The sequence below is a fragment of the Leptinotarsa decemlineata genome, unplaced genomic scaffold, assembly GCF_025532065.1.
Source record: "Leptinotarsa decemlineata unplaced genomic scaffold, Ldec_3_MD MMD2_tig00026328_RagTag_RagTag, whole genome shotgun sequence".
NCBI lineage: Eukaryota > Metazoa > Arthropoda > Insecta > Coleoptera > Chrysomelidae > Leptinotarsa > Leptinotarsa decemlineata.
In genome coordinates, this window is record NW_027412688.1 from 6,827,899 (window position 1) to 6,840,990 (window position 13,092).

At 34.6% G+C, this 13,092-nt stretch overlaps 1 protein-coding gene across 1 annotated transcript; it reads left to right on the forward strand.

Moving 5' to 3' along the window:
- The first annotated feature begins 15 nt into the window (after nt 1-15).
- Nucleotides 16-4,983, forward strand: LOC141485487 (uncharacterized). The gene is made up of 2 exons (XM_074182299.1): nt 16-1,352; nt 3,946-4,983. Exons 1-2 carry the CDS (start codon nt 554-556, stop codon nt 4,353-4,355), a joined length of 1,209 nt encoding a protein of 402 aa, XP_074038400.1. The 5' UTR covers nt 16-553; the 3' UTR covers nt 4,356-4,983.
- The last annotated feature ends 8,109 nt before the right edge of the window (nt 4,984-13,092 follow it).

Below are 13,092 nucleotides of genomic sequence, written 5' to 3' on the forward strand. Positions count from 1 at the left end.
AGTTGTTGATTGTCAAAAAAGGTAAATAGACGCCAAAAAGTATAATTTGGTATTTTCTTGAAAAATAAAGTTTCTAAGGAAATTACATCGTACTTTAACCAGATTGGACATTAAAATATAGTATTTACAGTCCACAAATACGTACTGAAAAGGAAACATGTCTGAATATCGAAGAAGATCTCAGAGAAAAAATGCTGGCAAGACCAATAATTTTGATGATTATGTTCGATGGCCGCTGGCATTAGAGAGTTATACTATAAGTATTCATGACACTGTTCAATCAGAATCAAATATCTTCATGTCTTCTCAGGCGCTGGAAATTGTCCAAACAGCTCCCATAGAAGAGCCGAAAGGTTCCGGATTTCATGTACAGTCTAATAGAACTGGCAATAGGGATGGAACAGATCTTGGATCAATCAGGTATCCATGAAAAGTATCAGATTCTACTAGAAAATCGGCAAGGAAATCAAATGAATCTAAGGTATCTTCAAAGAGGGTAGAAATTGAAAAGAAGCGTTTGGCGTTGAAGACTGAGGTCGCGAGGACTGAGCTAATGAGGGAAATGAAAAAGCAGGAATTCGAAAATCAAATTAGGATTCTGGATCTTCAGAAACAGTTAGCGGAAACTAGAATTGAAGAGGAACAGTTATGCTCTACGAGAGATATCTGTTCGAAAAAATCGCTTGCAGAGAGTACAGATAAAGAAAGCATGTTCAAAGGAGTACAAGAATGGGCCGATAAGTGTGAAGTGCATTCTGTTACTTTTTCACCAGAAATAACGAAAATTCAAAATACAAAAGTGTCACAGGAAAATGACATTTCTAAATTATATCGTTATGTTGCCGATGCCATTAGAAGTGTTTCGAGGGGAAATTGTTCAAATAATCATGCAATTGCTAAGGAACTACCTTTTTTTGATGGCAAACCAGAAGACTGGCCGTTATTCATTAGCCAATTTAACAGAAAAACTGTTATGTATCAATACTCAGATGATGAAGTGATGCTAATGTTACAGAGGTGCCTGAAAGATGAAGCTCTTGAAGCGGTAAGGAGTTTATTATTGCACCCTAAAAATATTATTCATGTTATTGAAACATTAGAAATGCGTTTTGGTCATCCAGAATACGTCATTGGTTCTTTGATAAACAAAACTCAGAATTTGCAATTTGTTAGAGATGGCGATTTTAATAATTTTGTTAAATTTTCATGTCACGTCAATAACCTGGTGGCTACGATGGAGCAATTTGAGGCAAGTAATCATTTGAATAATCTGTTCCTACTGGAGCAGTTGGTAGGAAAATTACCCAATGGTCAGAAATTACAATGGGGACAGAAGATGGTGCTAAAAGGAGGTAAGGTGAATTTGAAAGATTTTGAAGAACATTCCCTACTAACACTCACCATCAGAAAAAATTTAATAATTCAAGATCGGAAAATATCTTGGTTGCTACAAATCAAGCAAACGATGACCACCCTAAATGTCTTTACTGTAATAAAACTGATCATGAAATTTACAATTGTTCCATATTGAAAAATGATAGCATAGATATTCGTCAAAATTATACAAAACAAAAATTTGCTTCTGTTTTTTAAAAACTGGTCATTCAAAGAGGTTTTGTAGATCAAAACAACGCTGCGGCTTTGAAGGATGCAAATTACGCCACCATATCCTTCTGCATAAAAGTAAAGTTTCTAATGAACTTTCTCATACTGAAAAAATTGATGAAAGTGTTCAAACAGTTTGTCTCACCAACAATAATTCTAAAGTTCTTCTCAGGATAGCTCCTATCAAAAGTTATGGCCCAAAAGGGTATATAAATACTTACGCTCTGTTCGATGAGGGGTCAACCATATCTTTGATAGAAAGTCAGATCGCAGAACAACTAGGATTATCAGGGGAAACCAAACCTTTATCCATGCAATGGTCTAAGAATATTGTTTAATATGATGAAGGTTCAAAATGTATCAATATGAAAATTTCTGGAGTTCATGAAGGGGCAAGAATCTTCCAAATGAGTGGTTTGAGAACTGTAACAAATTTGTCTTTACCTTCTCAAACCAACGTGATGGATAATTTCATAGAATATGTACATCTTCAGGGACTACCTATTCAAGATATGGTAGATGCAAATCCTATTGTTCTCATAGGTCAGGACAATATCCATTTAACAGTAGCAAGAAAAGTTTATCAGGGTTCTGAACATAGTCCAATTGCTACTAAAACTAATTTAGGATGGGTTATCCATGGTACCACTTCAGAATCTGATCAAAATATATATAGCTTCCACATTTGTTCCTGCGATAACAATAATGAACTGAATCGTCTAGTCAGGGAATCTTTTAGTACCGAATCATTTGGTGTTTCCGTTAATAATAGAATTATTGACATTGATCATAGAAGAGCCCTTGATATTTTGGAAAATAAAAAGTTTATTTAGAAAATGAAAAACGATATGCGACAGGGTTGATTTGGAAAAATGACAATGTAACTTTACCAGAAAGTAAATCAAATGCTATGAGAAGGTTGTTTTGTATTGAGAAAAAAATGTTGAGGGATAAATCATATTTTGATCAGTACTGCAACAAAATCAGTGACTACTTAAAATAGGGGTACACTCGAAAATTAGAAACTTCCAAGGCGATTGAACAAAATTCTCGAAAATGGTATCTCCACTATTTGGTGTCTTAAATCCCAATAAGCCCAATAAGTTGAGACTTGTTTTTGACGCTGCCGCTAAGAGTAATGGTACCAGCTTAAATGAAAACCTTCTACAAGGTCCGGATTACCTGAATTTATTGCCAGGTGTTCTGAAGCGCTTTCGTCGATCGAAATGGGGTTTCTGTGGGGATATAACCCAGATGTTCCATAGGGTAAAAATTCGCAAGATGTTCACAGCGGTTTCTTTGGCGGAATGGCGAGCAACATAGGCAAATAGATGAATACGAGTTACAGGTGATGATGTTCGGTGCTTCTTGTTCTCCATGTTCCGCACAATATGTTAAAAATTTAAATGCTAAGCAATCGAAATATCCTGAATTGATTAAAGACGTCGAGAGAAATTTCTATGTTGATGAATATCTGGATTGTTGTGATACAGAGCAAGAAGCACACTCAAAAATGGTAAGAATAATTGAACTCCATAAAAATGGTAGTTTCGATATTGTAAATTGGTATCCAAATTCACCTTTGTTATCTCAAAATACGGAAACGAACATGTCGAAATATATTTCAATAAGTCATTGTTGGACCGCATTTTAAGAGTATGGTGGGATGTGAAATCTGATTCGTTTACATTTAAAGTCGTTTATCATATGGTTCCCAAAGAAATAACTGACGGTACGGTGATTCTCACAAAACGGCAAGTTTTGCAGTTGGTTATATCGATTTTTGATCCCTTAGGCTTTCTCACATTCTTGTCTATTAAGGAAAAATCATTCTATAGGCAATCTGGCGAACTGGCACAAGATGGGACGACAAGATTTCAAAAACAATCTTCCTTAAATGGTTAGAATGGTTGAAACGGTGGGGAGTTCTTTTCACTTGTATGACAATTCATGCAATTCACTTGGAAATCGCACACTCCCTCACTGCTAATGGTATAATAATGGCTATAAGGAGGATAATATCACGCCAGGGTCCAATCAGACGCCTTTATTCAGAGAATGGCACACATTTCAAGGGAGCGAATGAAGAACTTTTGAAATTGTACCGTGAACTTGATCACCAGGAGCTAACTCGAGGAATGACAGAGATGGAGATAGAATGGTACTTCATTCCACCTGGTAGTCCACATATGGGTGGATGCTGGGAAAGGATAATAAGCTCGGTCAAGAAAATTTTGGGGGTTACTTCAAAGAAAGAATCTCCAAAGGATGAAATTTTATCAATATTGTTCGCGGAAGCTGAGTATGCAGTAAATAGTAGACCATTAACTCATGTTTCAGCCGATCCTTCCGATCCTCAGTGTTCAACGCCAAATCATCTACCAATTAGTTCGCCCTCAGAAAATCCATTTCCAACAAAATTCGAAGAACAAAACCTAAGAAAGCAGTGGAAGAAGTCTCAAAGGCTGGCAGAGATATTTTGGTCAAGATGGATTAAGGAATATTTACCGACTTTATCGAAGCGTGCAAAATGGATCAAGGTTGATGAACCTGTTGCGGTTGGCGATGTAGTCGTTGTTGCAGATGACCACCTTCCGAGAAATACTTGGCCACTGGGTAGAATCATGGCAGTATTTCCAGGAAAGGACAATATTACGAGAGTAGTCGAGGTGAAAACATCTACAGGGGTCTTCAAACGTCCTGTAACCAAAATCTGTAGGGTGGATGTTGAATTTGGTGAAAATTCTTAAGAACTTTCACGGTGGGGAGAATGTTACAGATTACATATTTTGTTTATTTGTTTAGCATTCAATATATATTGGTTTGTTCCATTTAGTTACCTATGAATGAGATATGTTTATGAAAAAAAGTAGTAGTTGTTGATTGTCAAAAAAATATTAATATACGTCAAAAAGTAAAATTTGGTATTTTCTTGAAAAATAAAGTTTCTAAGGAAATTACATTATTGTTATGCAGTAACCATGTTTTTTAGTGAGTTTTTGCCTTCGAGAAGTGCCTGGATGGTTCATCGGAGTTCAACCACTGTCCTGAGCGTCTACTGTTGCAGTAGAGAATCCATTTTCATCGCACGTGGCGATCCGATACAAAATCGGATTGTTTTGGTTGCGCAAACGCGTAAAAGAACAGACTTCGGAACGTTATAGAACAGCGCTTTCAAAAAATTGTTATACCGCGCCATCTAGTGGGAATTGCAGAAAAATTGAGAGCCTAAAAACCTTCTCTATGAAAAATTACTTATACATGTCAATTTTCATTACGATCGGTCGAGCGATGTAGAAATTTATCACTTACCAACCAACAAACATCCATTTTTATATATATGATTAGACAATGGAAGTCCGAACTAATGAAATGCACCACGAAACATTGTCAACCACCTTCAAACAAAAAGAATTATACCGATTCATGAAAAATCGATATCACAACCACCCAATATTTCAACCTATAGAAGGTAAAATAAAAACTGTGATAATCCACTATTCCACATGTAAATTTTCTGTTTGTGCTTGGGAAAATGCAGTCTGTTTCCAAAATTACCATGCCTAATTTTGAGTTTCGCTAAATTTGGAAATGTTTTTCGTCGACCGTTCTTTTGGGTATGTTCACTTCCCACATATGTGCTGCCGTTTGAAAATGAAGCGAAACAAATAAAAAATCTCAAGTATCATAAGATGTTTTCCAATTCTGAAGACGGCAGTAGATTTAGGCCTGCGAAACTTCAAGTATATGTATTTTTTTCAGTTTTCTTTTTTTGATCAGCGAACTTATCAAATACGACAAGTTATTGATGAAGATAACAGTACTCGTAAATAGGAGCTGGTGAATTTTGATGTTCATCTGTTGATAGTTACTCACCAAAGTTTCAACCATTATGGATGCGCAGTTGTTATGTTACAGTCGTTTCAGTCAGTTTATGTGAGTATTTTTATGAAAATGGACAAAATCGAGTATCAAGCTATTATTAAATATTTGTTTTTGAAAGGCAATCAGCCTACGCAAATTAAAGATGAGTTGGATTCTATGCAGGTCAAGTTAAACGTGGCCGTAAGAGCTTGGGAGACGATGAACGTTCGGGACGTCCAAAATCTTCAACTGCCGACGAAAACATCGCCAAAGTTTACTATAGTATAACAATTTTCAATTGAAGGTAGCTCATATACAAATTGAACTGAGAGTAAACGGCAACAATGTTAAATGTTAGAACTAAATTCTTACCGGGGTCATTTTTTTTGTCTATGCATCGCCATTGTAAATAATGTAAAAGTAAGATGATTCCATAAAATTTTCCCCCCGTAACAAGATAGCTTCTGCAAATCGATAGAATGTACGAGCGAATAGGTGAACCAGTTCGTTGAATACTTTGAAACATCGGTAAACTGATCAACACTTCGCAGGTCTATTATATTTGCGTCCTTAAAATGCCATAACTAGTCATTCGGTTTCTTCATTATCAAGCGTCCTTATCTGCAAAGGCGTAGTGTGTTCTGTTTTTTATGAAGGTGACTTTGTTACGTATTTATTAAATATATTTTATTATATTTTTTAAATAGACAGTTATATTTATCAACTTTAAAATATAAGATAGAGTTGGCCGATACTTGTTTTTCAAAATACATTATCATAGATTTTCATCTATGAGATAATTAGTTGACCTAGTCATTAAACTCTGGTATACATGTTCGTTAAACTCAGTTATAACTGTCATTAATTAGTTCCTAGAATATTATTAGTTTCTAGGTAGATAGTAATATTTCAAAAAGTATATATAAATCACAATGTTTGTAGAATTCAGTTTGTCAGTGAACACGCTTGAAAAAGCTACTGTGCAGCGAAACACGTGTTGCGGATTTGTTAACCTGTTCTAGTGAAAATCTCACAATGAAGTGTTTTTTAAAATACATCAACTTTAAAATAATTCTTGAGGTAAGTAAATAACTGACAAATAGTTGAATAATATCATCGAATTTTATTAATTTTATAGTATTAAGATGGATGCCGTAGCAGGTCCACTAATGTACAAAGAAAGCGGAAGTTTATGTCGTTAGAAGAAAAACAGATTGTCTGTAGAGTGTATGAAAATTTAAAAAATACATTCCGTACAGTGGAAGCTGTAGCCCAGTGTTCATTTTACGGCAATATTCGTGTTGACAATTGAACGCATTGTACGTGAAAAGGTGACCGGGATTGTGCAAGCTCCAAAAGTACATTGTCGTGGTAGCAAAAAAAATTAAATGGACGAGTACCAGAAAAATTGTGTACGCTATACCATTCATTCTTCCTTTCTTGAGAATAAAGCGCCAACCCTCGAAGCGCCAACCTTCGCCAACCTTTGTAATGGCGAAGCGCCATTACAAAGGTAATGGATAATGATCTCATTCCAAAAATGAGCAAAGAGAACTTAAGGAAAATAATAAAAGAAGATTTAAAATTTATATATGCCAAACGATCATGTAGGTCTGTCTTAATAGAAAGAGAAGATATAGTCTCATGGCAACGGAGATATCTTCGCTCTATTAGAGAAATGCGTTCTGCTCACAAAAAGATTTATTATGTGGACTAAACGTGAGTGAATGCTGGTCACACATGTCTAAGATCTGGCAAGATACTACTGTAACTAGTTATCGTCAAGCATTTGTGGACGGTTTATCAACAGGGTTACGCGGACCAACGGGTAAAGGGCAAAGACTAATTGTCGCCCATATAGGTGGCGAGAGTGGCTTTTTAGACAATAGTGCACTAATTTTTTTTATAAAAAAACGGGGGATTATCACGAAGAAATGGATGCCCAACGCTTTGAAGGATGGTTTGAATCCCTTCCTTCACGAGTCGAGCCAAATTCGGTATTAGTAATGGATAACGCTTCTTATCACAGCCGATTAGTAGAAGAGCTGCCAACTATGACCACCAGAAAAGCAGACATGCAGAGTTGGTTAAGACAAAAAGGAATTCCACTTTCCGAGGACATGGTTAAGGCCGAGCTTATGAGTGTCATCAAACAGCATCGTGACAGATATCGCCAGCATGTGGTGGATACAATAGCTCGTGCTGAAGGCATCACCATTTTGAGACTTACTGATTACCATTGGGAGTTAAACCCAATATTATTAATCTGGCCTCAAATTGAGGAGTTAAGTAACTCGTGAAAACGTGGCATATACAATTTCTGATGTCCACGTTTATTAGAACTCGCAATGGAACGGATACGGAAAGAAGATTGGGATAATGCTGTAGCCCATGTGATCAAGGAAGAAGGGAAAATGTGGAGATTGGACGGGATGGTAGACACTGTTTTCGACCAAATAATAATAGATTTAAGTGTGACTGGAGATTCCTCTTCGGACGAGTCAATGGATGCTGAAACTTCATAAGCATAACATAGGTAATTATTTATTTGCTTTGTAGGACTCTTTCTATATAAAAGGAACATAATAATTATTTTCTGAATTTTTCTGGTTTTTTTCAAGTACTGTATTAGTCACAAGGAAATGTAATCAGTTTTACCATTGACACCAGGTAGCGTCACCTACTATACAATTTTTACGTAATTACCTAAGTGTTTAAAAAAATAAAAATATTATTTTGGTACGCCTCTGCAGAGTTGGTAAAAGGATTATCCGTTGGTCACTTCAAGTGCGACGTTTCTTATGAATCACCTTCAATTGAAAATTGTTATAGTGCAAATGGTGCTAGACAACCGCCGATTCAAAGTGACAATAAAGATAGCAGAGGTTATGAACATGTCAAAAAACATATTTCTCACATGAAATCATTCATAGTCCGGTCAACTTAGACATTCGAAGTTACCTAAATTCCTACCAAGCTGAAAATAAGTAAGATTGTTCAAAATATGATTAAAAATATAATTTCCCATCTTTCCTCTGTATGAAAAAAAAAATTATTCAACGTCAAAGGTCAAAAAATGAGTTTTTCAGCAAAACAGTAAGTTTTGTCATAAAAATACTTTAAACAAAAATTGTAGATCATAAAATTATCTACAAAAAATGTATGAATGCTTTTTTTCTACGAGCCGCCGTTTTTGAGATATAACGATTCAAAAAGTTGTAAAAGTTGTAATCGTCATAATATGCACACGTTTCCATGCCACCGATAGGGTAGTGTACTCAACGCGTTTTTTTTTACCGTGGTTTCCCCAGTAGGCCTATTCCACGGGTCAGTTGTGATCCTGTTCGAATTGAAACTATTGCAAAATAATGAAAATCAGCAGAGATTGGAAAGATAAAAGCAATTCAAGTTAAAAAAAAGTTGTGAAATTTATTCGTCCGAGTCGTAACTTTCAAATTCTTCTTCTTGTTTTTCTTCTTGATCTTCTTGTTCTTGTTCGTCTTGTTCTCATTCATCTTCATCCTGAGACATGCAAACTGCGTTAATAACGATGTATCGCATGTCGCCTCGTTGGAATCAAACGGATCTTCCACTGTTGGTGATTCAATATTAGAGCACGACCGGCCTTGACAATATGTACATGCCAGAGAACAAAACAGTCCGGCGTTTTTGCAACCACATTTAGCATGCAGTTGCAAAATATTGTGTTCAGCAGTTTTTCTGGCGCAGGTGGAAGTAAAGTTTGGAATGGTCCTAATGAATTGTTGACCAACTTCCAACCCCAGTCTGTAGGGTCTAGCTGATAACTAAGCCACACTTGAACTTGGTAATAAACCCGAAAAAGATGTTGATGAGCAGCAACTGAGGTTGTAGGAAGACAAGATAATTGTATTTCTTTTTAACTTTTGGTATTTTTAACGAAACTTGCATATCTATACTTATCTAAGCAGGCAGTTTTTTAGGAGCTCCGTACATAGAAAGAAGACAGCGAATGCCTTTAGTGATAATTTCTTGTCGAGTTGAATAACTATTTTTAAAAACTTCAGCACATTGAACTAAATTTTGTTTTTCAAACATTTTGAATATTCTACCCCTCCTGTAAAATTCAGATGTCGTGTCACAGCCAGTTATTGCCTGTAAAAATAGTAGAAGATTTTGCTAGAAAAATTTTTTAACATACCTATATCACAACTACAGAGATGATTACACATGGCGTACTAATGCATATTATGACGATTACAACTTTTACAACTTTATGAATGGTTACATCACAAAAACGATAGCTCGTAAAAAAAAAAGTATTGATACATTTTCTGTAGATAATTTTATGATCTACAATTTTTATCTGAACTATTTTTATGATAAAACTTATCGTTTTTCTGAAAATCGTGAAAAACTCATTTTTTGACCTTTGACCTTGAATACATTTTTTTCCATACAGGAGAAAGATAGAGAACTTCTAGATTTTATTTGTAATCATATTTTGAACAATTTTACTGATTTTCAACTTGGTGGGAATACAGATAGCTTTACTCTTATTTTTTGGCCTAATTTGACCGGATTATCAGGCATGAGAAAGCGGTCCGCGCGTTGGATGCCGCGTTTGCTCATATTAGAACGAAAACATGTTCGAATGAACATTTTCAACGCTCTTTTGGTGCAGTTAAGATGCAGTCAATCCGAGTTTATAGGCCCGAAAAAAAATAAAGTCCAAACATCGGTGGACTGAAAAAGGGGAACCGGCTTTAAAAAAAGCAAAAACTATTTTTTTTGGCTGGGAAAGTGATGGCGACTATTTTTTAGGATACGCATAGAGTATTTTGATCAATTATCATTCAAAAGGAAAAACCATCACAGGAGCATACTACCCATCATTACTTGATAAGCTGAAGGCAGAACTTGCGGAAAAACGGCCACATTTGCAGAAAAAGAAAATCCTGTTTCACCAAGACACCGCATCGTCTCACACTTCTGCGGTTGCCAAGGCGAAAATCCTCGAATTACGGTTTCAATTGCTTGATTATCCGCCTTACTCATCAGATCTAGCCCCAAGCGACTTCTTTTTGTTTCCTCATCTAAAAATTGCACTTGGAAGACAGAGATTTTCGTGAAATAAAGAGGCAGTCACCTTCGTGAACAATTATTTTGCAGAGAACCAAAAGGTCGCCCTTTCTACACGTGTATAAAGTTATCAATTACAATTTTATTTTATTTCCAGAATCTGATAGGTGAAAATACCCCAAAAAGATCGATAAAAACTCTTATTCCATTCACAAAATATGACTCATGTGGAATATTTGTAAATGTTCTTTTTGAATTAGTAGAATTAAATACAGACCTGAGTTGAAAAACTTATCAAAATGTACACAAAGTGTTGAGCAATCTGAATATCGTTAAATCAAATTATAAAGAGTGTAGAACTATTTATCAAAACATTTTTGTGTAATCCTAAAATTTAATTGATCTAGTGCTAAAAAACTGTTCGTGATAGTGTCCTTATCAGGAGTAGAAGTAAACCGATATCATAAATACCAGTGGCGCGCATCGACAAATTGATATGGAAGATTCTGAAGTGTCTATAAAAGATGTGTACCTGGCTTCTGAAAAATGTAAAAGAAAATCTAAGCGAAAGAATCATTATTCTGGAAGAATTAAACAAGAATTCGTCAGAAGCTGTCCAGGATACAGTGGAACCAACAAAGTTAAAATACTTGAAAACGAAAACAGTGAAAAATAAAGTTTGCAAACTTGAAAAATTATTAAAACAAAACAACTTAGTCATCTATGGCATCGAAGAAACACGTGAAAAAAATCAGAAAACGCTTATAGAAGAATTTACCAAATTAGCAACAACAAAACTGGATGTGCATTTGAACAAACCAGAAATTTGTAATATTTTCAGAATAGGAAAGAAAACTAGATATAGCAGACCTATACTATTGTCGCTTAGTAGCCAAATGAAAAGACAGGAAATACTGAGAAGCGGATCGAAATTAAAAGGAACAAAAGTTATAATAACTGAAGACGTAACTGAAGAGAAACTAAAAGAAAGAAAAATGTTAGTAATAGGCCTTGAAGTAGCTAGATCTGCCAACAAGCTAACATTTATACGAAAAAATAAACTGATAGTGGAAGGTGAAGCGTATACAGCATCAGATGTAGAAAAAGACTTGGAAGTAAGTGAGGAGAATAGTAATATAACACCAAGCCCAAAAAGGAGGGTCTTGGGTGAACCCCCAACACCATCCCCAAGGAAAATAGAATTGTAAATAGAAGAGAATATATCCAATTAAACGAATAAAATAGAAGTTGTCAACCACCTACCTATAGAAATACAGATCAAGGGTGCAAAGGAAATACTACAGAAAACCTCAAGAAAGGCATCCATCATCAATTCGGAGACCGCAAAAAAGAACTAAGGTCAAGGAAAAATTGTCAAACAGTTAAGAGGTCAAAAAAACTAGACAAGGTGACTAATAAACTTATTTTCATTCACGACAATTTGTCATTTTTTTAACTTGAAGATTTATTAATATACATATACGTATAAACACAATTTTTTTAGAAAAAATTGAATTTACTACTGTCATCATTATTTTGTATATCATTCGAAGGAAATCATGAATTCTTAAATCCAAAATTTTGAGGTAGGAAATAATTATACTTTTATTTTGAATTCTTATCAGACAAATGAGGTATTAATTATTGAGTGTTTTGCAAATTTCAAACTGATACATGATAACATTAAAATTCTCAATAAAAATTTGGATGAATTTTTAATCTTTCTTGAACATTTTGAGTTTGATTTTGAACGTATTGTACTCACATCAGAAACTTGGGAACTTATCAGATACTAGCATATTTAATATTTCAAAATATGAAATGTTATATAACGACGGTTGTCGCAATCATTTTTCATAAAAAGTTATATCTAGAAGTCACATGAGTTCATCCAATTTAACAACTCATTCTTGATAAAATCGAAAATGCATGATGAAATAATTGTAGTTAACGCCTTATACAGATCACCCTTCAGGAATACCTAGAAAGTTCGTTTTTCATAAAAACCTCTTCTCACAATACTGAAAATCTGATTCCTATCGTCATACCGACAGATATAATCGATCACTCTACCGTACTTGTTTAACTAATCACAGATCTAATTCGTATCAAACAAAATAAGGAGACGAAAAGAATGCAAAACTTAAGAGAAAATGAATTTACTAAACATCTAAAAAACGTTGAGTGGTAAAATGTATATTAAATAAATGATGTTGATACATGTAAGGAAAATTTTTTGAGTATATTTCTAAATGTCCTTGAAAAATTCAATAGCTATAAAAAAACGCTAAATAAAATCATAAAAAACGAAAATTTTTTGAAAATACAAATATAAATTAAATATATCTTTCTCCCACTAATCGCTTAGAAGTAATAAGTATAATAAAACAACTGAAGAACCATAAAGCGCCCGGAGTTGATAATGTGAGAGCAGGAACTATAAAAATAATAGTAGTTTCTTATTACATATAAACACAATAATAATAATAATCTCCATCTCAAAGAGTGTTTTAAACAAATCATCGAAAAACAAAAAAATGAAACATCGTCAATTTTCATAAT

What these genes read in the sequence shown, in the direction of transcription:
- LOC141485487 (XM_074182299.1), top strand. Translation starts at nt 554, where the DNA reads ATGAGGGAAATGAAAAAGCAGGAATTCGAAAATCAAATTAGGATTCTG. An exon ending in GAAGATGGTGCTAAAAGGAG is followed by an intron (nt 1,353 to 3,945) that starts GTAAGGTGAATT and finishes CTCATGTTTCAG; the next exon opens with CCGATCCTTCCGATCCTCAG.